The 25819-nt window shown below is 38.4% G+C and overlaps 1 protein-coding gene and 1 long non-coding RNA gene across 2 annotated transcripts in view; one reads left to right on the plus strand and one right to left on the minus strand.

Annotated features, from left to right (window-relative positions):
- ADGRA3 (adhesion G protein-coupled receptor A3) overlaps positions 1-15442 on the plus strand; it is a 130525-nt gene extending 115083 nt beyond the window's left edge. The window contains exons 15-19 of the mRNA XM_050791113.1: positions 83-207; positions 1341-1464; positions 10160-10305; positions 13640-13735; positions 13876-15442. Coding sequence (XP_050647070.1) covers positions 83-207; positions 1341-1464; positions 10160-10305; positions 13640-13735; positions 13876-15118 — 1734 coding nt within the window. The 3' untranslated portion in view covers positions 15119-15442. The remainder of the gene's footprint in view (positions 1-82; positions 208-1340; positions 1465-10159; positions 10306-13639; positions 13736-13875) is intronic.
- LOC126954996 (uncharacterized) lies at positions 7926-21887 on the minus strand. The gene is made up of 3 exons (XR_007725781.1): positions 21767-21887; positions 13349-13451; positions 7926-8214 (listed from the first exon to the last, which is right to left on the minus strand). It is a non-coding gene; the product is annotated as an uncharacterized LOC126954996 (long non-coding RNA).
- Between the last annotated feature and the right edge of the window lie 3932 nt (positions 21888-25819).

The following is a 25819-nucleotide window of genomic DNA, read 5'->3' on the forward strand; positions in this document are numbered from 1 at the left end:
GTGTTTTTGTCACTCAAAAAAATCTCAGCAGTTAAATGTGGAGAGAAGTGCTGCTAGAATGAATTTTTCTTTTTGCCCTCAGGATTTGACAGGATCTGAACTATACACCCAGGCGGCCAGCCTCCTGCATCCTGTGATTTATACTACTGCTATCATTCTCCTCTTATGTCTCTTAGCCGTCATTGTCAGTTACATATACCATCACAGGTAAGAAATACATCTCGACAAAATAGATCTGCGGACTTTGATTTGAAGGACTTTATTTCACATTTAATTAGAATAAAATTGAGTTTGTTATCATCCTGTATTTCCAAAGTAAGGATGATTACTTTAGAATATATACATGCCTTATTCATTTCGTGCCATTAGAGACATAAATAATTAGTATTTGAGATGATAAATTCAGTTTTTACAGCATCCAGTCAGTTTGCTGGGTTTGTATCTAGAAAATGGGAAATATGTATTGCAGACTGTGCGGTGGGTCACAGGGGCAATAGGATGTAAAGTGAGGCAGAAGTTTCTTACCTGCAGAATTACCTAAAGGGGTGCCTCTAGGTATCAGACTGTATTATTACTATTATTTTATGAGTTTTTGCCTATTATAATATTCTTTATTTTATAGATGGCATTTTTAAGAAAGTTTGTGGCATTTAAGCTTGGGGTATGTTTTTTGTTCATTGGAGGCAAAGCTATAGAAACTTTTATTTTGTGGTAGGAAATAATGAACTAAAAGGATTTGCTAAGCAGATATTCACCTTCCAAAATGTTTTGCTAGAATGTATTTTCCTGTTTAAGCTAGAAGTGTATGGCATTTCTTGACATTTAGTTAAGAAACAAAAGGAGATTTTGATATATATAAAAAAGAAAGACTTCAGCATTTTATTATGAAAGTCCAGGAGGAAATGCATTGAGTATTTAGACCCGTGCCAGTGGGTCAAAAAAAGACCCGTTGGCATGTTGCAGAAATCTCTAGGTAGCCAAGCAGGTAATCCAGTCATCTTAAGACATCATAGTAACAAAAGCTCATGCGTTTCTTATTGTGGAGAATTCTTTAGCATTTAGTGGGTGCAGTGGTTCTATAAATGGCTTTTTGTTTTTAAGTGCGTAAAGTTAAATGTTAAGAAACTAGTTCAGATTAAATGATTTCTCAGATCTGTGCGTGTGTGTGTGTGTGTGTGTGTGTGTGTCTGGTAGTATATATTTGTGAAATAAAGTGTTTAAATATCAAATATTTAACTTTTGCCTTTGATGAAGTTGGAATTAACTTACGATGAACATCACAGTTTTCTCCTTCATATGTACTAGCCTGAATATTAATATTTTCTCTCTTTTTTAAACAGTTTGATTAGAATCAGCCTCAAGAGCTGGCACATGCTTGTGAACTTGTGCTTTCATATTTTCCTAACCTGTGTGGTCTTTGTGGGAGGAATAACCCAGACCAGGAATGCCAGCGTCTGCCAAGCAGTAAGTCAGAGTGAAAAACCGAAATGGAAAAAATTACTGGTATTAGAAAATACTTTCATTAACTATAAAAAGAAAAAATCATTCTTTAACACCTTTTCTTTAGCTGATTAAAGTTAAATTTAATGTCTATCACAAATAATTTGCCAGTATACTTCCCTGTTTTAAATTACCATTTTGCAACTGAATATATAACTTAAACAGCTCATCCCTTTATCATTGGGAATTTAGTGTTACACGTTATGGCTGTTATTACAATGCCTATTATTTATTTTAAAAATGTATGAAATTCTGACTTTGGCTGAAAAAGAAGTGACATTTTCTGATAATACTTTAAAAATGATTTTATGTGTTGATGAAAATGTAACAATTAGAAAAAGAGTTAATCATAAAGATATAAAAATGACACTAGGTTAGGTAAATATGAAGAATTAAAAAATATCTTACTCTTAGTTTCCAATAAGTTATTACATATGTAGCCTTAATGAACAGTTTTCTTGCAGCATAAATATAAAAATGGAAATTCTTCGATCTATGAATAGAAAATATGTAAAATTTTATTTCTGTGTTTGTATATTGTTTTTCACATGCATGATAGCAAGAAGTATAATGTAGTAATTGAAAATTCAGGCTGCCTGGATTTGGATTTCAGTTTACCATTTATCGACTGTGTTACTATGGGTGATCTGTTTAACCTTTTTTTTTTTTTCTTTTAAAAGTGTAATTAAAAAAATACATAACATGTGATCTCTGTAAACAAATTATTACTGTACAGTACAGTATTGTCACCTGTAAGCACAATCATCGTGTATGATTGAAACTCGGTATGCATTGAACAACCACCCCTTTTTTCTTCTTCCCCAATCTTACGGCAATCACCATTCTCTTCTATGAGTTTGACTACTTCAGATACCTCATATAAGTGGAATCATGCAGTATTTGTCCTTCTTTGACTGACTTGTTTCATTTAGCATACTGTTTCAAGGTTCATCTATGTTGGTGAATACGATTTTCCTCTTTTTTATGGCCGAATAATATTCCATTGTATGCAGAGACCACATTTTTTTATCTGTTTGTTGTTGATGGACATACAAGTTGTTTCTGTCTCTTGGCTACTGTGATTAATGCTTCAGGGAACACAAGAGTGCAGGTATCTCTTGGAGATGTTGATTTTAATGTGTAATCCTTCTGTGTCTCAGTTTTCTCACCTATAAATTAGGAATGATAAGTTGTTGGATGATGTGATTATTTATGTTAAAAAACTAAAGTAATTTACACAAATTATTAGAATTAATAGGAAAGATTAGCAAAGAGCGACTGCTAGTATGCAGAAATATAACTATGAGAAAACATAATGAGAAGGTAGCATTTACATAGTGTCAAAGACTATCAAGTACCTAGAACTAATGAAAGATGTTCAAGATTTATGGGTAAAATTAAAATATGTATGAAAGAAGACCTAAATAAATGGAAAGATACAATAGGTCAAAGGATAGGAAGACATAATATCAGCGATATGGCAATTCCTTTTAAGATTAATCTGTAGAATTTTTTATGAAACTCAATAAGATGATTTTTAAATTTATGTGAAAATAAATGGCCAAAGAAAGACAAGACACTAATGAAAAAGAGGAGCAGAGCCGGAAGACTGTCTTCTAGTCATCAGGGTTTATGAGGCTATGGAAATGAAACCAGTGTGGTATTAGCGGTAGGCAGAGATAAATTGGCCAATGGGATAGAATAGAGTCCAGAGGCAGACCCGCGAGAACTTTGACATACAGCAGAAGGGACATGCCTTGTCAGCTGGGGAAGAGAGACCACCATTCAGTAAATGGAGCTGGAGAAAATCCATTTGGAAAAAGATTAAACTGGGTCTATATCTCATGCCACATTAAAAAAAAGTCAACTCCAGGTGGTTTAAAGACTTACATATCCAAGCCAAAATCCTAAAATCCTTTAAAAAAAAGTTGGAGACCTTAAGGTAGGCCAATAAGACAGTAAAAGGCATTCACTAGAAAAAAAGTAATTTTGACTAAAAATAAGAACTTGTGTTTATCAAGAGTCCTTAAAAAAGCTGAAAAGTTACAAATTGGAGGAATCTATTTACAATCCATACAACTAACAGCATTCGAGTAAATAATATATCAGTAACTATAGTCAGTGAGAACACCACAACAAGTCAGAAGAAAAAGTAGCAGGAGAATGGACAAGCATGTCGTAGAAGGGCGAACACACAGGTCCCGCACATGTGTGCAGAAATGTTCAACAGCATATGGGGGTCATGGAGATGCCAATGAAGACGGTTACCATTTTATGCCTTTTCCATCAGCAAAAATTAAGCCTGACAGTGCCAAGTCTTGATGAACATGTGGACCCACAGGATCCTTTTACATAGTTGGTGGGAATGTAAGTGGACGTCCCCTGGGAGGCAGTGCCTTCTATAATTACTTGTTCATGTACCCTGGAACCCAGCAGACCCACTCCTGTACTCAGAGAGTAACCTTGCCTGTGTGCACATGAGTATGAGCATGGATATGAATATTCATTGCAGCACTATACACAATATCAAAAACCTGGAAGCAACCCAAATACCCAACACAGAGAGAGTGAACAAACAAACCCTATGGTATTATACCAGAGTCAGAAGCAATGAATTATAGCAATGCAGAGTAGCACAAATTAGTTTTAAGTGAAGAGGTGAAAAGTAAGTCCTATAAATTAACATTCACCATGTTTTTTTTTTAAATAAAGGTAAAAATCACTAAAATAAACAGCTCACTTTTAACAAAAAATAGGTGCAATAAAACTATAAAACAGAAAGCAAGGGAGTGATGAACAGAGGATGTAGGGTGATGATACAGAGGATATAACAGGGGGATAGTTACCTCTGATGAGGGGGTCATATGATTAGATACAGGTTATTGACAGGGTCCTACCTTGTGTCTTGCTGGTAGATTCTTAGGTACTTATACTGTTAATAATAACTAATTAAATACAGGCAGGTTGTGCTGGGCCCACCCATTAGACTGTCATGATACTGTGGCTTATGATTAATCCAATATTGTATATCTGTGATCCAGTTTGAAATGTGTGTATGTAAGAATCGTTGAGAGGATTAAATGACTCATGCATCTCAAGAGTACCAGGCATATACTAACTGTTCAATAAGTGTTACCTGTTACCACTATTATGTTAGTGTTGTTGATGAAATTACCTCTCATCTGTGTGATATATTTTTGTTTGAGGCTATTACTACACATCTGTAAACAAACTGCCTACAAGAAGTCAGATGATGGGTCTCAGATCAACTCCATCCATGTTTAGAAGATAGCTCCTCTGTGTTCTCAGTCATGTGGCTGACTCCCAGTTACCTTGCAGGTCTCACTTTATCGTTACTGTTTCAGAGATTCTGTCCCTATACCTGTATTATTCTGTTTTCACGCTGCTAATAAAGACATACCTGAGACTGGATAGTTGATAAAAGGAATGAGGTTTAATTGACCCACAGTTCCACATGGCTGAGGAGACCTCACAATCATGGTGGCAGGCAAAGGAAGAGCAAACTTGTGTCTTTTGTGGCAGCAGGCAAGAGAGAGCATGTGCAGGGGAACTCCCCTTTATAAAACCATCAGATCTTGTGAAAGTTATTCACTATCACAAGAACAGCTCGGGAAAGACCCACACTCGTGATTCAGTTACTTCCTACCCAGTCCCTCCCACGACAGATGAGAATTATGGGAGCTACACTTCAAGATTTGGGTGAGGATACAACTAAACCATATCAGGTCCTTACTAAAATTCCATGCTGCCTATGAAACTTTATGATTTCCTATTTACTATCTCTGACCTGTAAGCTCTCCCTGGACTCCAAGCTCTATAAGCGTAAGAATTATAGTAGTTGGTTCACTTGTGCTTATCCAGGGACCAGCACAAGGCCTGACCCATAGTAGGTGCTGAGCAAATGTTTACTGGGTGAATGAACAAAAGGAAGCCTCTGTTTGCACATTAGAACGCATTCAATCCTGGAGCCATTTTGACTCTGTTAGAAGAGTACTCAGCACACATTGTCGATAAAGGTCTTCATTGTATCTAAAAGTATTCATTGATTTCATGAAGCAGACACATAAATTTATTTCACTAAGGAAATGAATGGAAAGAGGCCGTTGTAAAGATGACTGCCTTACATTGTCCTGAGTGGAATTTTCTACTGTTTCTAAATGGAAAAAGGAATTGCAGTGAGTTTTTAAGGCTTCAAGAACAAGTGCCATTAAAGGTTTACAAAAGAAAAGGGAAAAGCAAGTCTAGACTTTTCACTGTCGTTCTCTTCTGTGTTTATAATGTGTTTCCCTTCGATGAAAGACATAGCATCATTCTTATGTTTCTGACTCAGACATTCCTTGCTTCACTTTGTCATTGTAATTCTCAATTCAGGTAATCACCAGCTCAGAGCGCAGTGGTAGAATGCAAAACAGACTAGCCTGGGATTCCAGATCCTAGTAGCTAGGTTCTAATTTTGTGTCCGCCAGAACAGCTTACGTTAATAGTCTCTTAACCTAGTAGGGGCTTAATGTTTCTTCTATAAAATGGGTCAGGCTAGTTCAGTGTTTGTTAAGGTTCTTCCCTCTCAAAAACTGAGCCCTCATGTGTACATGTTGTTATGTACAGTTTGTATTTGTACATAATCCATGTAGTTTTGTCTTTATTATCTCTCTCTGTGAGCTCACGTATTTTATGAAGAGCATGAATGGGTTGTAGTGTAGTTTCTTCCCACACAGTGATTGATTGAGGTTATTAAAGGTGCTACCCGCCAGGTACTTCTCACTCTGGTTCCTAAATTCATTTCAGGTAAGACCTTAGGTGCTTTCTACGACCTTTTGCTAAAGGTGCTGAAGTTCGAGAACTAAGAAGTTGAGTCCCGAAGTCAAGAGCATCAACTCAAGTCTGGAGGGATCTGTGTTTTGGTTCATGATACACTGCTAAATAATTGGTCATTAATTTTTTGGTCCTTGGTTTTCTTAGCTATGCTGTAAAAGGATTCAGCTGGATCTTATCTAAGATACCCTGTTGCTCCACCAATCCATGATTGAATTTATTAAATATCACGCCAGCCGCCCTTGTTAGGTGCCCTTGAGATCTGTTATTTAGAGGATTGCTGCAGTGGCACAAGAGATGGATTTGGAAAAATCTAGTCAGTGAATATTAAGACCATTCAACTTGTCAACTACTGTGCATGTGTTATGTCTTAACTTTCATATTAACCCTAGGAGGTAGTTTTTCTTTGTGTATTTCATAACTATATAAACTGAATCATAGGCAACTGAAATAACTTTCCCCAAGTCACTAGGACCATTAGGTGGCAGAGGCATGATTCAAATGCTAGTCGGTTTGATTCTGAGTGCCTCTCAGCCCCTATCACTGTGCTTTAGTACTTAGTAGTGGGCAGCGTAGGAGAGTAGAAAAGGCAAGGGCTTTGGAACCATCTAACTTCAGTTTGACTCACAGCCATGTTATTGACCATGTAATCTCTGGTGGATGACTTCTCTCAGTCTTAGTCTCTGTTTTTGTATCTTAAAATTAACACTGACCTAATGGTGATGATAAAAGGATGAAGTGAAATCACATGCAAGAATATGTTTTTGGATACATAGCTGGCACTTATTAATGGAAGCTGTTAAAATTTTAATTGTTTATGTATTCATTGTCTGTATGCTTGTATTCATCATAAAGTTTTTTTTTTTTTTGCACGGCTGCTATGCATGTTGCATGGTTGTAGTCTTATTTGTGGTTAAATGAATGCTAGTTTGTGAGAGTTTATAGTTAGATAACAAACATACAGAGTGGAACTTTTTAGGATAATTATTTTATACCCATTTTACAACTTTGGAAATTAGTGTCCCGAGGTAAGGTGGCTTTCTTGAATAATAATCTACTGCATTTAACTAATTATTTACATGCTCTATGAATTAGATTACTCCTAGACAATTTACAGAATTGCTATGTGCATCTCTGATTTATTTGGAAGAAAATGTGGTAACAAGGTTATATTTCGTGTAGATGAAGTGTCACATGGAGAATACAATAGGAAATACTACGTTCCAAAAGATAGGAAAATCTTTTGTACTAGATTTTAATCACTCTTTTTCGAATCTTGTAGAATATTTACTGATTTGCTTTCACGACTGTGTTAATAGATGTCATCATACCTCTAAAATTCCACTAGTAATAATCAGGCTTCAGTATCTTTAAGAGTAAACCTCCTCTGGAAATTTAGAAATGCCGTAGAAAACACTTCAGTGATTAAAAGATGGGTTTTGTTCCCTATAGAAAATTCTTTGTTTGACACCTCCTGTGTTGAAGTTACTTTTAACCTTTTGTATTTTAAAGCCCTGTCTCATTCGTTTGACCTTTGTGTCAGAGACACCCCCAGCAATAGCAGAGTTGACCATTTTGAATCAATATCTGATTTGTTTTGAATTTATTGGTTTCTGTGCATCAAATTCATTTATTCTATTTTTACTTAAAATATTTGGTTTTTAGACAGCTCAAAGGGTTATTTTATGCTCTCTGTTCCACTTCTGTGTATAAATTTTGCTTTCACAGTGCAGTCAACAAAACTAATGGGAACCACGAAGCCACTTTTCTCTTTAAGAAGATCGTTTCTGACGTTTGTAGTTGGGCCAGACGTGATCCCTTCTCCCAGAGCCTCAGAGCCATTGCAAGGTTTACCTGGAGAGGAACCACCCTGGCTTTCTCCTGCAAAATAAGATTTGGGCTTTCAGGTCACCAAGTTTTTGCTGCAGATTTGTTCTTATTAAAATAAACTCTGGACAGCGGTCCATGCTTTTATAATTGACCTCTGATTTTCTTGAGGTTGGAGAGGCATCCCTTTAGAATGACAAAATTTTTTCTTGGAATTTCATTAATGGAATTTTACCTGTAATAATTTTTTTTTTTTTTTTTTTGAGACGGAGTCTCGCAGTGTCGCCCAGACTGGAGTGCAGTGGCACAATCTCTGCTCACTGCAAGCTCCACCTTCCAAGTTCACGCCATTCTCCTGCCTCAGCCTCCCCGGTAGCTGGGACTACAGGCGCCCGCCACCTCGCCCGGCTAGTTTTTTGTATTTTTAGTAAAGACAGTGTTTCACCGTGTTAGCCAGGATGGTCTCGATTTCCTGACCTCATGATCCGCCTGCCTCGGCCTCCCAAAGTGCTGGGATTACAGGCGTGAGCCACCGCGCCCGGCCTTACCTGTAATTATATTAAAAAGCAATGATTAAAAAAAGAGAGCAAGTTACTGGTTAAGAAAGCTGGATTATGTCCTTGATACTGCAGTGACATATGACATTTACTTTTCTTAAACTAAAATTTAAGCCTCTTTCATTTCCTCACATCTTCATCTAGAATTTCATCCTCAACTACAGTTCCTTCATATACAGGTCATGTGATAAACAGAAACTTCAGTGTATATCATTTGCATATATTGCAGTTATCCTATACTTACTGAGCACCTATTATATCCCAGGTATTGTGTCCATTCAGTTCCTACGAAACCCCCAGAGGTGGTGATTAATAATTTTCCACTATTAAATTGAGGAAAGTTAATTTCAGAGAGCTTGCGTTATTTCCTCAAAATCACATTCTTAATAAGTAATATAGTTATTTCTGCTAATTGCTTGTCACGTATAGGAGATTTGCTAAATGCTTAATGTGGACAATTTTACTTAACCTCATAGTACTTTTATATTCTTGGTTCTCAAGTGAGGAAGCCAACACTTTAGGTCTTACGTGACCTAAAGGTCTTATGTGACTTTGCTGAGGTCACCCAGCAGGTAAGAGGTGAATACCAGTTTAAAAATCAAGGGAAATTTCATTTCTGAGTTCCCCGTCTTAACCATCAATATATTATTATATTGCTTTGTGACTGCTACAATGTATAAAAGCTCTGAATTATATCTCAGGTCTCTTACTCTGGAACTTACTCTGTGTGTGCTGTGGCTTTCGCCCTGTGGTTATTTGTGCCCTCTATATATTCCTCCTTAAAAAGAATGTCAGAAAATGAACTCTAAGCTGGGCGTAGTGGCTCACGCCTGTAATCCCAGCACTTTGGGAGGCTAAGGTGGATGGATCACCTAAGGTCAGGAGTTCGAGACCAGCCTGGCCAACATAGTGAAACCCTGTCTCTACTAAAAATACAAAAATTAGCCAGGCATGGTGGCACGTACCTGTAGTCCCAGCTACTCAGGAGTCTGAGGCAGGAGAATCGCTTGAACCCAGAAGGCAGAGGTTGCAGTGAGCCGAGATTACACTACAGCACTCTAGCCTGGGTGACAGAGCGAGGCTCTGTCTCAAAAAAAAAGAAAATGAACGCTAATGTATAATGTCACACCTATGAAAAACACACCTTTGGTTTAATGTCCAGGAGCCAGTTCCGTCCGTTATTAAGGGTCATCTTGGGTATAAATGGTAGCTTGTGGGCTTCCTAGAGCCAATTGTCGGTTTGTGTATTTGAGGAACGTGATTCCCTGTCATGCGTCTGTTAGAACGTGGTGTTGCCTTAGCAGGCAACAGAGTTGATTATTAAGATAGGCCTTCCTGCTGCTTTCGAATCAGACTTCTGAAACTTACTTACCAATTTTGAGATAAGCCGTAATAGGAACATTTTTTTTCTTAGTTTATGCATTCTTTGATCTTCCTTGTAGGTTGGGATAATTCTTCACTATTCCACCCTTGCCACAGTACTATGGGTAGGAGTGACAGCTCGAAATATCTACAAACAAGTCACTAAAAAAGCTAAAAGATGCCAGGATCCTGATGAACCACCACCCCCACCAAGACCAATGCTCAGGTATCTCCTATCTTTGTTGTATTATCTTAAGGGTCAATTAAGTGTTTTCTCTGCTTTCATTGAAGCATAATTGTAAATTATAACAAAATTGCTGAGTGAATTTTGGGAAGTAAAAGAACGGACTTGTACGCAGGACCTGCCTGGTTTTGAAAATGACTTTGGCTTTGAAAATGGCTTAGGCATCCTTCCAGCGACGAGTCCTCAGTCAACTTCTGTACCCTCTCTGAGCCTTCCAAGATCATCTCAGAAGTGGGGCTGATTCTCCCATCCTCGAGTTGTGAGGAATAAATGAGTAAATGGGCAAAGCACTTACGATGGGATCGGCCATGTCATAGGCCCTATGAAACTGTCAGCTGTTTTTATTTCCTTGAGGTCATAATCTCAAGTATGTATCAATTTAATTATTCTGTGCAAAGGACAAAAAGACTTGTAATATGTCTTTCCTATCCATTGTAATATGAAAAATGGTAAATGAATGATCATGCTGGATGAGTAAAATCTATCAGTGATGACCAAGCCTGTTGAATGCCTGATATGTCACTGGCCCTGGGCCAGGGATTTAGAGAAGACCCCCTTGCCCTTTGGGAGTTTATAGTCTGCAGGAGGAGACAGGCATGAGCACTGACTGTGCTGTGTGAGAAGCATAGTGGAGATAAGTTATTTGAAAATGTAAAGCAAGAAGCCATTAATTTTGGGGGTGGGGGTTATTAGGAAATGCTGGGCCACTGGCATGAACCTTACTGTGATCAGGACAAAGTGTAAAAGTGAAGAGTGAGCTGAGGAAACCTTGAGGAGTGCAGTTTGGCTGGAACCTCAGGTGTTTGGTGTCAGGTAGCAGGAATTCAGGATGGAAGCTGGCTTTGAGTCCTCTGTGGGTCCTATTTAAAATGTGGGCAGCCACTGAAGACTTTTAACTAAGGGAGTGGCCTGACACAGTGTCATTTTAGAAGGCAGCTATCGCTCTAGTATGCAGTACTAATCAGAATCCCCAAGAATAAGGAATTCTGCTGAGGTTATTAGGGTAGCCACCACGAAGACCAGAACAGTGTCATGGAGAACACAGAGGAGGACCCAAGTTTGAGAGGCTTGAAGCAGTTTCTCTAGGACTGATGTCCAGCTGGATTTAAGAGATGTGTGAGGGAGAGAAATTTGAAGAAGACTGTGAGTTGTCTATTCTAGCTTGACAGAGGGTGTTTCCATCAACTGAGAAATAAGATAGGAAAAGCAGAAAGGGCAGGTGGGTGGGGGAGACGTGGAGAGGGGAAACGGGGCGGTAGGCTCATCAATACTTTCTTGTGGAGTGTTTACATTTTTAGAAGTCCAGGGCTCAGCAGAGAGGACAAGCTAGAGATTATGTAGGAGGAGCAGGAGACATTTCCTTACGTTATTCATTATCATTGAAGCCATGATAATGAATAGGATCTCCCAAGGGGAAGTTAGTTAAGAAAAGATAGATACTTGGACCATACTAGTGTTTAATAGATGGGTTGTGGAAAAAAATCACTGGATTTTTGGCTGCAGAAAGAGAACACCCGAGACCATGGAAGATTTGGGGGAGAGTGGTTCCGTGTTTGACAAGGAGCAGCAGGGGTGCTCGGTGGCCCCAGAGTTAAATTGTAGGATGAGATTTGACACCTCCCTCACTTCTATTAAGAGAAATGAGAGATGATGGTGTTTGGCTCAGAAACTTGGGAATCTGAAACTTGGGAACCTTAAGGAGCTGTTCCTTCCTGTAAGGTTCTGAGAACAAAGATACAGAGTTAAAGAAAAGGCAGCTTGGGCTTCAAACTCTTTGCAGTCCCCAAATGACACACAAGTATCCTCTCTGCATTAGACTGCTCAAGCTCTGCCCTTTAACCCTGCTTTCCCCATATCCTTTAGCTTAAGGAAGCCTGGGCAACACTGCCGTCTGGAGGGTGGGTCACGGGATTTGCCCGTGAGACTCATCTGACCCCACAGAGGACATTTTTAGCATCATGGTAGTAAGTGGGTACAGCCAACAATAAGGTGATAAAGGCAAGGAAGTCGTGGTACTAGTGTTTGCAGAAGGAAGAGAGAAAAGAAATGGTAGTTCAAGGAAAGTTTTAGAAGGTAGGGAAACTTGAATATGTGTGTGTGTGTGTGTGTGTGTATAGGCTGGAAATATAGGCTATATATATAGGCTGGAAATAGGCTGGAAACTTGAAAAAAAATGTATGTATAGGCTGGAAATAAGCAGTACAGAAGATTTTAAAGATGCAAAATAGGGTTATTTAATAACAAGAAGACCAGGGGTTTGGTGACGTTGAAAGAAGAGTCACAGGGTGATAGGGCCCAAGATTAATTTTGGAAATAATGCTTTCTTTTCAGGTAAGAAGCAGATGTGAATTAGTATAGCAGGAAGAAGGGGAAGGTCACATATTATTGGCATCTCTCTAATCTGTGGAATGGAAGGCAGAGTTACAGTTTTATAGGGTAATTAGTTTTCTTTTCAGCAGTACTAACATCATGTTAAAGGATTTTAGTAACTAGGTACGACGAAGGAACAATATATGGACAAATGTATCACAGATACTGCCTTTATCCACCCAATGCAAGATTTGGGGCTATGTCTCAGGAAGGAGCAAATGCAAAATTAAGATCGACTCACCCAGGAGTATCCATCCTGGACGGAAATTTCTTTTTCAGAGAGATCAAGGAGCTCAGAGATGACCACAAAATGTTTCTTTGTAGGACCAGTCACTGCTCTGTTTCAATCAGCTTTTATTGCACCATCATTTCCCTTGCTGTCCCCTGCTGCTCTGTGGAAAAGGGGTCAGGTAGGGCCTCTGCACTCTGTGAAGCTGCTGGGATCCAGAAACCCTCCTTACCTCAATCTCAGTGGACTGGGGATGAGATACACAGCAGTGGGCAGTCCTGGGACATGCAGGCTGAGCTGAACATTAATCAGTAATTAATATGTCGTTACATTTTTTGTATGAACTATGGCACTTTTCAGTTCACCAGCTGAATCTAAAAGAAGCCAGTTCCCTCCCCCCACACACACAAAACGCTGAAATCCTACCTGCAGGCACAGAGTGTTACTTTGCGTGGCCACAAGGTGGCAGAAGCTGATCAGCGTTCCTCTACTGGGAAACTCACTAGACCTGTGCTTTAAAACAAGAAATCTAAAAAACAAAACAAAACCACATTACTGCTAATAAATCAGCCTCCCGAACGAAACTCTCAGCTTATTACTGGAATAAAAATAATAGTTAATCTTCAGGGAATGACTTTTGAAGTACTGAGATGTTATGATAGATAATATGTTAAAAAGCGGAGTGATGAGTGGTTTTTCTGTGGTTCCTCCTTCCAGATTTTACCTGATTGGCGGTGGTATCCCTATCATTGTCTGCGGCATAACCGCAGCAGCGAACATTAAGAATTATGGCAGCCGGCCAAATGCACCCTAGTGAGTATTTTGTATTCTCTGTGTATATGACCCAGTTGTTTCTCTTTTAAGTAGTTTCTAGGCATCAGAGGTGATTGCAGTTTCTTAAATAACGTGTTGAAACATGAAGCATCGATCTGGTTTACCATATTCTTTTCCAGTTGCTGGATGGCGTGGGAACCCTCCTTGGGAGCCTTCTACGGGCCAGCCAGCTTCATCACTTTTGTAAACTGCATGTACTTTCTGAGCATATTTATTCAGTTGAAAAGACACCCTGAGCGCAAATATGAGCTTAAGGAGCCCACGGAGGAGCAACAGAGATTGGCAGCCAATGAAAATGGAGAAATAAATCATCAGGATTCAATGTCTTTGTCTCTGATTTCTACATCAGCCTTGGAAAATGAGCACACTTTTCATTCTCAGCTTTTGGGGGCCAGCCTTACTTTGCTCTTATATGTTGCATTGTGGATGTTTGGGGCTTTGGCTGTTTCTTTGTATTACCCTTTGGACTTGGTGTTTAGCTTCGTTTTTGGAGCCACATGTTTAAGCTTCAGTGCGTTCTTCATGGTCCACCATTGTGTTAATAGGGAGGACGTTAGACTTGCGTGGATCATGACTTGCTGCCCAGGACGGAGCTCGTATTCAGTACAAGTCAATGTCCAGCCCCCCAACTCCAGCGGGACAAATGGAGAGGCGTCCAAGTGCGCCAATAGCAGTGCGGAGTCTTCATGCACAAACAAAAGTGCTTCAAGCTTCAAAAATTCCTCCCAGGGCTGCAAGTTAACAAACTTACAGGCGGCTGCAGCTCAGTGCCATGCCAATTCTTTACCTTTGAACTCCACCCCTCAACTTGATAATAGTCTGACAGAACATTCGATGGACAACGATATTAAAATGCACGTGGCTCCTTTAGAAGTTCAGTTTCGAACAAATGTGCACTCAAGCCGCCACCATAAAAACAGAAGTAAAGGACACCGGGCAAGCCGACTCACAGTCCTAAGAGAATATGCCTACGATGTCCCAACGAGCGTGGAAGGAAGCGTGCAGAACGGCTTACCTAAAAGCCGGCTGGGCAATCACGAAGGACACTCAAGGAGCCGAAGAGCTTATTTAGCCTACAGAGAGAGACAGTACAACCGACCCCAGCAAGACAGCAGTGATGCTTGTAGCACACTTCCCAAAAGCAGCAGACATTTCGAAAAGCCAGTTTCAACCAGTAGTAAAAAAGATGCGGTAAGGAAGCCAGCTGTGGTTGAACTTGAAAATCAGCAGAAATCTTACGGCCTCAACTTGGCCATTCAGAATGGACCAATTAAAAGCACTGGGCAGGAGGGATCCTTGCTGGGTACCGATAGCACTGGCAATGTTAGGACTGGACTGTGGAAACACGAAACTACTGTTTAACGTTGCTGGGCTTCCTAGGCAGAAATTCATAGAAACTGTGATATTCACATTCCTTCAAGCTATGAACATTTAAAAACTGTTTACAGCCACCATAGGGATTCAAAAGAATTTGGAATAAACTTTGAAGTTTTGGATTTTACTTATTTTTATCCCCAAATTGTTGCTATGTTTTAGGATGTGAAATAAAATCTTTCTAAAACATGGTTTTCGTTGTCGAAGCACCAACAGGACATTTTGGGATCTGAAATGTAATTTCTTAGAATCTGTACTTAACATTTCAGGCTTGTATTTAATATAATAAATAGGTGTTTGTTATTGTGTCAATCTGTTATTTTTATATTTTACAATACAAGCATTTAGTTCTACTTCAATGAAATTAGCGGTTTGGGGTAGTTTACACAGAGGTCAGTTATATATATATTGCATGGTTAAGTGTATTGATATTGGCACGTAAATCAAAGTGATGTTTGGGTTGCTGTATTTTATAAGTCTAGTTTTAATGCTACCAGGTTTTAAAAGGATCTCTCAGGATGTTTTTTGAAAATGGAAATGCCTAAAAAATTCCCTACATTGCATTAATTTTGCATTATTCCTTGGATCCTGTTAATACTATTTTCAACATGGTTGTGGCCTTTTCATTGCATTATATTTGGGCTTAAGTTTCTTACTGTTTTTGGTGGGGCCAGGTAGGGGTGATTCCTACACAAAAGTTATTCTTGAATGCAAATGGAGAGCTACCATTTAAGGTTCACATTCTTCCATATTGGCTCTTATGCTCACTTTTATTTTGTACTTTGGCATCTCTCTAATCTGTGGAATGGAAGGCAGAGTTACAGTTTTATAGGGTAATTAGTTTTCTTTTCAGCAGTACTAACATCATGTTAAAGGATTTTAGTAACTAGGTACGACGAAGGAACAATATATGGACAAATGTATCACAGATACTGCCTTTATCCACCCAGTGCAAGATTTGGGGCTATGTCTCAGGAAGGAGCAAACGCAAAATTAAGATTGACTTACACAGGAGTATCCATCCTGGACGGATAAAGTTATCTAAGGAACAGATCAAGTTCCTTAGATTCATGCGGAAGTATTGATTAAATCCCATTCCAAAATTCTAAAAACAGCTGTGCTGCAAAAGTTCTCACTCACTGGTCTTCGCTACACTACAGCCTAACCCATCCCCAGTCCGGAGTCTCACCGGGGTTCTCAGTTTCCTCGTATGCAAGACAACGTCTGCAACATTGACACAGCTTTGATCTCTTTTCAGTGGAAGTCTAAAGGTTTGAATCAGATCGGATTCAAAAATACATATTCAAGAAATGCTAAAAAGAGTCAAGCCGTTTAGCTTAGTAAACTTTAAATTCTGAGAGATTAACTGCTTATGTACAGAGAACGATTCTCTGAGCCATCATGAGATTACCCATTCTAGTGTAAATGTTCACTTTTCACTGGGTTACTGCATTAGAAATGTTATTTTGCTTGACAATAATAAAACCGATAGTTTTAAGCCTTTTAGGTTTGAGTTTTAGAGACGTTCTTTTCTGGAAGGGGAAATAAAGTAGCCAGTGGATAGATTTGGAAATACTTCCTGGTTTATGGTCTCCTGGTAAATTGATACATTATGTACCAGATGGTGTTTGGAAATGACAAAGATAAGCTAATAAGAAATGGAGTGAATAATTCTTATTTATCACCGTTTTTTTCTTTGCTCAGTGTTTAACCGGTTTGACCTGCTGGTCAGCTGTACCTAGGGAGATAACTTTCTTCTTCTTTTTCCTACCTCTGCAAAGGAAGTGAGGAATTTTCCTTCCCGGAAGATGATGCCCATTCAGAAAACATGTATTCATTTAAACATGCCTTATTTTAGGTAACAGACGAGGTGCTGGGGGTGGGGAAGGACTGGAAAAGAAATCAAACACTTGGAAGACGATGAAGATTCCACTGAAAATGTTCAAGGGGATTTTGTTCCTCATAGCGTGGAGAGTGATGAACGATCCCTTACTCATCCTTAGTATTTCAATTCGAGTTTTGATATTTGTGTATAGGAAGTGAGTAATATATTCCCTCCACCTTTGTCATTTATGATTTATAACTGAGATTCTCTATTTTTCATAGAATTTTAAACCGTTAAATGTTTCCGTTTTCTTAGAGATCACAGCATGATCATTTTCCTAATTTAAGAAATTTGACAAGATCCAAAGAATTCCTGACTTGCTGGACATGCTGGCAGGTTATACTGTGCCCACGGCTAGAATCATGTTTGCCAATGTGGAGGCCACCATGCTTGGCAACACATTTCATTGCTTTTACAGTGTTTATTATCTATAATTGTATCAGACTTTATTCTTATCCTAGTTGTTTTGAGTGTTTAGTTTCATAATAAGGTATAGTTGGTTATATTCTACTTAAGGAAGCATTTATGATTCTTTTATTTCATGACTTTTTTTTAAGAGTTGAGGTCTCACTCTGTCGCGTAGAATGGAGTGCAGTGGGGATCATGGTACACTGTAACCTCGAGCTCTTGGGGTCAAGCGATCCTCCCACTTCAGCCTCCTGAGTAGCTAGAATTACAGGAACAAGCCAGCAGCCTGGCTATTTTTCTTTTTATTTTTGTAGAGATGGGTCTCGCTGTGTTGCCCTGACTGGTCTCAAACTCCTGGCCTCAGGTGATCCTCCCACCCTTGCTTCCCAAAGTGTTGAGATTATAGGTATGAGCCACTGAGCCCAGCCAAAAGTTATTTTCTTAATGTAAACATATCTACATATTATATACATAATGTTATATACTAACCTGATTTTTAGGTAACAATTAGATTTGTGTATGAGTATTTTTGTGACAAGGTTTATATACTAATGTAAACGTATATTAATATTTCAGCTCATTAATAGGTGGCAACTGATTTTTAAATTTCAGGATAGTTTGGATAAATGTAACAATGTAACTATATCTACGTTTAATATATTTATATTAGTAATATATACAGATGGCAACTTAGGTATAGATGCTGATTGGAGTCTATACATAAGTCACATTATAGAGAATCAACAATGTTAGAACAGACTTACATGTTTCAAGCATTGAGTTCAGAATGCCCATACTGAAGTTGGTTGAGAACATAAAAAATTAGGAAGTAAAAACATTAACTGAAAACATCTGATGCAAGAATTTAACTAAATCATCAAGGAAAGTGAGGCATGCAACAGCAATCCAAAATTTAAAACAAATCTTAAATCTGTTTTTCTTTTTGGATTCCAATAATCATTTAGTTATTTTAATATTGACCCCAGTGCTTTTATCTGAGAGGTGATTTGATTGTTCATAATCACTTAATGATGTTTTCCAAATTTGAGTCATTTCATGACTTTTGCTAATTTTGTTGTATTTTTGTTAGCACTTTTATTAATACTGTCACGTGGATTATTGCTTATATTGAAATATAAGCAATAGTAAACTCAATAGATTTGTTTGTATAAACAAAGCAAACTCCTTAAGGAGAAATTTTTCATTGTTTGTAATCTGCCAGTGCTAAAAATATGACCACATGTTGCTAGGTCTTAGACGAAGGTGAGATTGTAACCAATAAAATTCTGTTTTTTGTTTTTTGGGTTTTTTTGTTTGTTTGTTTTAGTTTTGGTATGAACTCTCTTGAACCCTTCTAACCTACTCAGATCTGTTTACAGCCATGTCTTTTATTAGCCATTAGAAGCTCCTAAGCAGTGGTTTTAACTGGGCTGTGGGAGACATTGATTGATAAACATGTACAGTGTGTATTAACTTAGTTGTTGTAGGCTGATAAACGTGGTCTTTCCACCTTTTTTGTAGACCTGACCCAGCTTTGTATTATGTGAGGCCCCAGGCAGCCTTTGGTTAAAGCTTTTTTCCAGCCTCCTTTCACTGGACATGCCAGAGGCTTAGAAGTAGATACTGAATGTGAATTTACAGGTATTATACTATTTCTTACATAGTATTAAGAAGCTATATTTGTAGAGTCATTGATGGAGATGGACCACTACCTTCTCTCATAAAATTGAATGCTTGTAATTACTTGCTGGCTGTTATTTGCTGCTGCCATCTGGTTTAAGAAGACACTGATGAAGACCTATATCAGGTATTTTCAAAAAATTCAAAATGTATTCAGAAGACTCTTCAGATGCATTCCAAAGAATGCAACAAATCACATCTTCAATTTTGTAATCAGTGTGTTCACCCTGTTTTGGCATATAAGACTAATGTAGGTTTGCTTTTATGGATAAATTTCTATTGTTCTAATCAGAACCTATATTTGCAAGACATGGTTGCTTGCAAAGCTGGGTTTGGTTATGAGTACTGTGAAAGGAAAATTAATCTCAGGACCCGCAAATCACAAAGCCAAAGGGAAAAGTCAAGCTGGGAACTGCATTGGGCAAACCTGCCTCCCATTCTATTCCTAAAATAAGATAGCTATGAAGATTAAAAAGCTACATACTTCCCTCACAATGTGCCCACAAGGAAATTCCTTGTGGACAAAGGACAGACAGAACTCAAAGTCATCCCTCTGCTCATGTGAGACAAATGCATATCTGATTGCTTCCTTTGCCCTGTTGTTTCACTAAGCCAGACTAAAGCATTGGTGGTTATTCCTGTAAATTGTGTATTCAGTGAAAGGGTAATCAGAAATGCAAAAGAATGCAATAGTTTGTCTCTTATCTACCTATGACCTGGAAGCCCCTTCCTGGCTTTCCAGACCGAGTTGTACCACATTTTCAGACCAAATGTACATCTTACACATATTGATTGATGTCTCATATCTCCCTAAAATGTAAAAATCCAAGCTGTACCCCTACCTCCTTGGGCATATGTCATCAGGACCTCCTGAGGCTGTATTATGGGCACATCCTTAACCTTGGCAAAATAAACTTTCTAAATTGACACCTGTCTCAGGTATTTTGAGTTCACAATGTTACCAGAAAGGGGTCCTGATCCAGACCCCGAGAGAGAGTTCTTGGATCTCATGCAAGAAAGAATCCAAGGCAAGTCCACAGTGCAAAGTGAAATGAAGTTTATCAATAAAGTAAAGAAATAAAAGAATCGGCTACTCCATAGAGCAGCCCTGAAGGCTGCTGGTGCACATTTTTATGGTTATTTTTTGATGGTATGCTAAACAAGGAGTGGATTTTTCATGCCTCCCCTTTTTAGACCATATAGGGTAACTTCCTGACATTGCCATGACATTTGTAAACTGTTGTGGTGCTGGTGGCAGTGTAGCAGTGAGGATGACCAGAAGTCACTCTTGGCCATTTTGGTTTTAGTGGGTTTTGGCTGGCTCCTTTACTGCAAACTGTTTATCAGCAAGGTCTTTATGACCTGTATTTTGTGCTGACCTCCAACCTCATCCTGTGACTTAGAATACCTTAACCGTCTGGGAATGCAGCCCAGTAGGTTTCAGCCTCATTTTACCCAGCTCCAACCCAGCTCCTGTTTAAGTTGGAGTTGCTCCGGTTTACGTGCCTCTGACATTTCCACCCTCTCTTTTATAAGAGAACCCTTAATCCTAAAGGTTGTAGAGGGACGAAGATCCATATTCTGTAACTTCTTCAGGCTGAATAGAAGCGATGATATTCCTGCCTAACTATTAGGGTCTCTTGTGTTTGGGGTAGACAGGAGCTCAATCAGAAAGCATCACTATGGCGAGGGCCATTTATGACTCTTGAGTTTCGACAAGAGGTGATATCTGGAAGATTAATAAGTGTTCAGTTTAAGAAAACATTCAGTAAGCTTGTCCTGTATTCCTACACAAAGAGTATAACAGCAACATATTCCATAAAAGTAAAGCAAAATAAGTAAAGTTATTCCAAGTAAACTAAATTAGAAGGTTTTTTATGAACTGGGCAGCTGTTGAAACTAAGCTGGTATGGGGTTGTTAGTTGATTGTAATGTGCCCAGAATTAGAATGCTGATCCAGATTTTTATATTACCCATCCCTCTTGTTTCTTCTGAGCAGCAGTCAGAGATCACTGGCTGGTTCACAGGAATAAGCAGGGTTAGCCTAAATTGCAGAGACAAACTTAAAAACAACAAATGAGACTAGAATTTAATAACAAGCGTACCATAGTTCTTGAAACATAATAATTTTCTCTCCAGTTTCCTATTTTTACTAAGACAAATTATAGTAAGACTGATTTGCTTTATTATAATTGGCCTGATTATTTGTATAAAGTACAGCAAGAATAGTTATTTTTCACATAGGCTTTTTAATTGGCTTTAAAGGAACTCTGTTACATAAGGAATCTCAGATAAGACTTTTTTAAAGCCGAGCCCCTCCATGAGTTTTTACCCTCAAATACTTATAAGTTGGATAAATTCCTTTCTTTTTGAGGTCCCAAGATAACTTTGGGCTCCTGGGCCTGTGAGAAAGTGACGTTCTTTAATTACCATAGTTCAGAAACCCTATACAGGGACTGTATAGGCAAAGTATGAGTCCAGTTCCCCAGAGGGTTTTTATTGTCCCTACAAGTCAGGTTTGATTCCTTAAAGGAAAACATACCATTCCAGTCAAAGCCTTGGTAAAATAACCAATTTCTCCAATTGTCTCCTGTTACAAAAGAAAATAGATTCTTATTAAACTTACGCAAGTAACTATATTGCCATAAATTAAGAATACTCACAGTTTCCAAATTTTGGAGAAGTCAGGCAGAGAGAAACAAATATGCTCCAAATTTTGTTCACAGGAGGATATTTTACTCAATTGCTAAAAGTTGTAAATAGCTCAAAAGTATTCTTAACTCTGAAAAGCAAAACAAAGGATCAGCAGCATTTTAAGCAAAGTTAAAAAGATTACACTTCTTCAGTTTAGTCCATGTAGTTAACTTCTATTTGATAGTTATGAACATTTCAGCTCTCTGTGAGAGTTCTGAGAGTTTTTCTTTATTCTGATGTCACAATCTACAAAGTTATCAGAAAACCTGCATTTAAGAACACCTGCTAGAGTTCTATGGTTGATTATAAATCACCTAAAAAGGATTAAAACACAATGATTGTCTGAGCGATTGTGGAAGTTTTAGGACAGCCACTATTAAGGCCACAATTGATAAGGAAATTTGGTTACTTCTGTGGCATACAAAATTCTACAGAACAATGATAATTATTAACACACTAAATCATATTAGAATTATAGGAGTTTCCCATAACTTTGGAACATATACCAATAACACATTTATGTAAATATAGTCAAAGAAAGGAAAACACTTTCACATTTGATAATGCTTCCTGTATGATTTTTATACCAAATAAGCCAAATTTTACCTTTACATTAATGTACTATTAATTTGAAACCCAAGTTTTAATAAAATCATATGGACATATTTACCCAATTTTAATGTTTAACCATAAGATTCTTATAAAACTTTTATAACCCTTTATTTTTGTGAAAGAGCAGATTAGTGCTCTGAGGAAAACCTGTGGTGCTTTTATTCCAATGTTTAATTTTTGGAAAAACTGAATAATACCCCTTTAATTTTAGCCAATATGTTTGCACACAGAATCTCTCACAATTTTTTCAAACCTTCCACAACTGTTCAAACCTTTAGCTTTATTCTAACTTAAAACAATTCTTTAACCCTTTAGGCAAAAAATCTACATTCTCATGCCTTCTTATAATATTTACCAAAAGTACCTTTTACTTTTTTTACACACCTTGAATGTAAAACTGTTTTCTTCAATAGTCTCAATTACATGTTACAATGTTAACTTTTAGCAACTTTTACTTTTGATGAAAACCCTGGTTAGTAAGAAATTTTAATTGTGTACTAGGTGTGTTGCCTAACCTAGGACACACCAGGCAGAACTGCAGATAAGAGCTGATGCTCCAGCATAGCTAGGGGATGTGGCTAAGTCCACATGTCCCCAGACCTTATCTAGAATCTAATGGCTTTAAAGTAGGTAAATTGTTATGATTTCCATTCTTTTGCATTTGCTGAGGAGTATTTTACTTCCAATTATGTGATGAATTTTAGAATAAGTGTTATGCGGTGGTGAGAAGAATGTATATTCTGTTTATTTGGGGTGGAGAGTTCTGTAAGTGTCTCTTAGGTCTGCTTGGTCCAGAGCTGAGTTCAAGTCCTGAATACCCTTGTCAATTTTCTGTTTCATTGATCTGTCTAATATTGAGGGTGAGGTGTTAAAGTCTCCCACTATTATTGTGTGGGAGTCTAAGTCTCTTTGTAGGTTCCTAAGAACAGCGCAATCAAGTTAGAACTCAGGATTAAGAATCTCAGTCAAAACTGCACAACTACATGGAAACTGAACAACCTGCTCCTGAATGACTACTGGGTAAATAATGAAATTGAGGCACAAATAAAGTTCTTTGAAACCAATGAGAACAAAGACAGAATGTACCAGAATCTCTGAGACACAGCTAAAGCAACGTTTAGAAGGAAATTTATAGCACTAAATGCCCACAGGAGAAAGCAGGAAAGATCTAAAATCGACACCCTAACATCACATTAAAAAAAACGAGAGAAGTCCGAGCGCGGTGGCTCACACCTGTAATTCCAGCACTTTGGGAGACTGAGGAGGGCGGATTCTGAGGTCAGGAGATCGAGACCATCCTGGCTAACACGCTGAAACCTCGTCTCTACTAAAAATAAAAACAGCCAGGCGTGGTAGTGGGTGCCTGTAATCCCAGCTACTCCGAAGGCTGAGGCAGGAGAATGGCATGAACCTGGGAGGTGGAGCTTGCAGTGAGTGGAGATCGCACCACTGCACTCCAACCTGGGTGACAGAGCGAGACACTGTCTCAGAAAAAAAAAAAAAAAAAAAAAAAACTACAGAAGAAGAGCAAACAAATTCAAAAGCTAACGGAAGACAAGACATAACTAAGATCAGAGCAGAACTGAAGGAGATAGAGACACGAAAAACCTTTCAAAAATCAATGAATTCAGGAGCTGCTTTTTTGAAAAGATTAACAAAATAGATAGACCAATAGCCAGACTAATAATGAAGAAAAGAGAGGAGAATCAAATAGACACAGTAAAACATGATGAAGGGGAGATCACCACTGATCCCACTGAAATACAAACTACAATCAGAGAATACTCTAAACTCCTCTACACAAATGAACTAGAAAATCTAAAAGAAATGGATAAATTCCTAGACACATAAACCCTCCCAAGACTGAACCAGGAAGAATTCGAATCCCTGAATAGACCAATAACAAGTTCTAAAATTGAGGCAGTAATTAATAGCCTACCAACCAAAAAAAGCTCAGGACCGGACAGAGTCACAGCCAAATTCCACCGGAGGTACAAAGAGGAGGTGGTACTGTTCTTTCTGAAACTATTCCAAACAATAGAAAAGGAAGAACTCCTCCCTAACATATTTTATGAGGCCAGCATCATCCTGACACCAAAACCTGGCAGAGACATAACAAAAAAAGAAAATTTCAGGCAAATATCCCTGATGAACATTGATGCAAAAATCTTCAATAGGCCGGGTATGGTGGCTCATGCCTGTCATCCCAGCACTTTGGGAGGAGGAGGTGGGCAGATCATGAGGTCAGGAGATAGAGACCATCTTGGCTAACACGGTGAAACCCCATCTCTACTAAAAAATAGAAAAAATTAGCCGGGCGAGGTGGCAGGCGCCTGTAGTCCCAGCTGCTCGGGAGGCTGAGACAGGAGAATGGCGTGAACCCGGGAGGCGGAGCTTGCAGTGAGCTGAGATCGCGCCACTGCACTCCAGCCTGGGTGACAGAGCAAGACTCCATCTCAAAAAAAAAAAAAAAAACAACTTCAATAAGATACTGGCAAACCTAATCCAGCAGCACATCAAAAGGCTTATCCACCACGATCAACTTGGTTTCATCCCTGGGATGCAAGCCTGGTTCAACATATGCAAATCAATCAGCATAATCCATCACATAAACAGAACCAATGACAAAAACCACATGATTATCTCAATAGATGAAGAAAAGGCCTTCAATCAATTAAACACTTCTTCATGCTAAAAACTCTCAATAAACTAGGTATTGATGGAATGTATCTCAAAATAATAAGAACTATTTGTGACAAACCCACAACCAATATCATACTGAATGGGCAAGGCTGGAAGCATTCCCTTGGAAAACCAGCCCAAGGCAAGGATGCCCTCTCTCACCACTCTTATTCAACACAGTGCTGGAAGTTCTGGCCAGGGCAATCAGGCAAGAGAAAGAAATAAAGGTATTCAAATAGGAAGAGAGGAAGTCAAATTTTCTCTGCTTGTGGATGACATGATTGTATATTTAGAAAACCCCATTGTCTCAGCCCAAAATCTTCTTAAACTAATAAGCAACTTCAGCGAAGTCTCAGGATACAAAACCAATGTGCAAAAATCACAAGCATTCCTGTACACCAATAATAGCCAAATCATGAATGAACTCCCATTCATAATTGCTACAAATATAATAAAATGCCTAGGAATACAACTTACAAGGGATGTGAAGGACCTCTTCAAGGAGAACAACAAACCACTGTTCAAGCAAATAAAAGAGGACACAAATGGAAAAAACATGGATAGGAAGAATTAATATTGTGAAAGTGACTGTACTGCCCAAAGTAATTTATAGATTCAATACTATCCCCATCAAACTACTATTGACTTTCTTCACAGAATTAGAAAAAACTACTTTAAACTTCATATGGAATCAAAAAATGCCTCTATAACCAAGACAATCCTAAGCA

Source organism: Macaca thibetana, chromosome 5, assembly GCF_024542745.1.
Source record: "Macaca thibetana thibetana isolate TM-01 chromosome 5, ASM2454274v1, whole genome shotgun sequence".
In the NCBI taxonomy this organism is placed as follows: Eukaryota; Metazoa; Chordata; class Mammalia; order Primates; family Cercopithecidae; genus Macaca; species Macaca thibetana.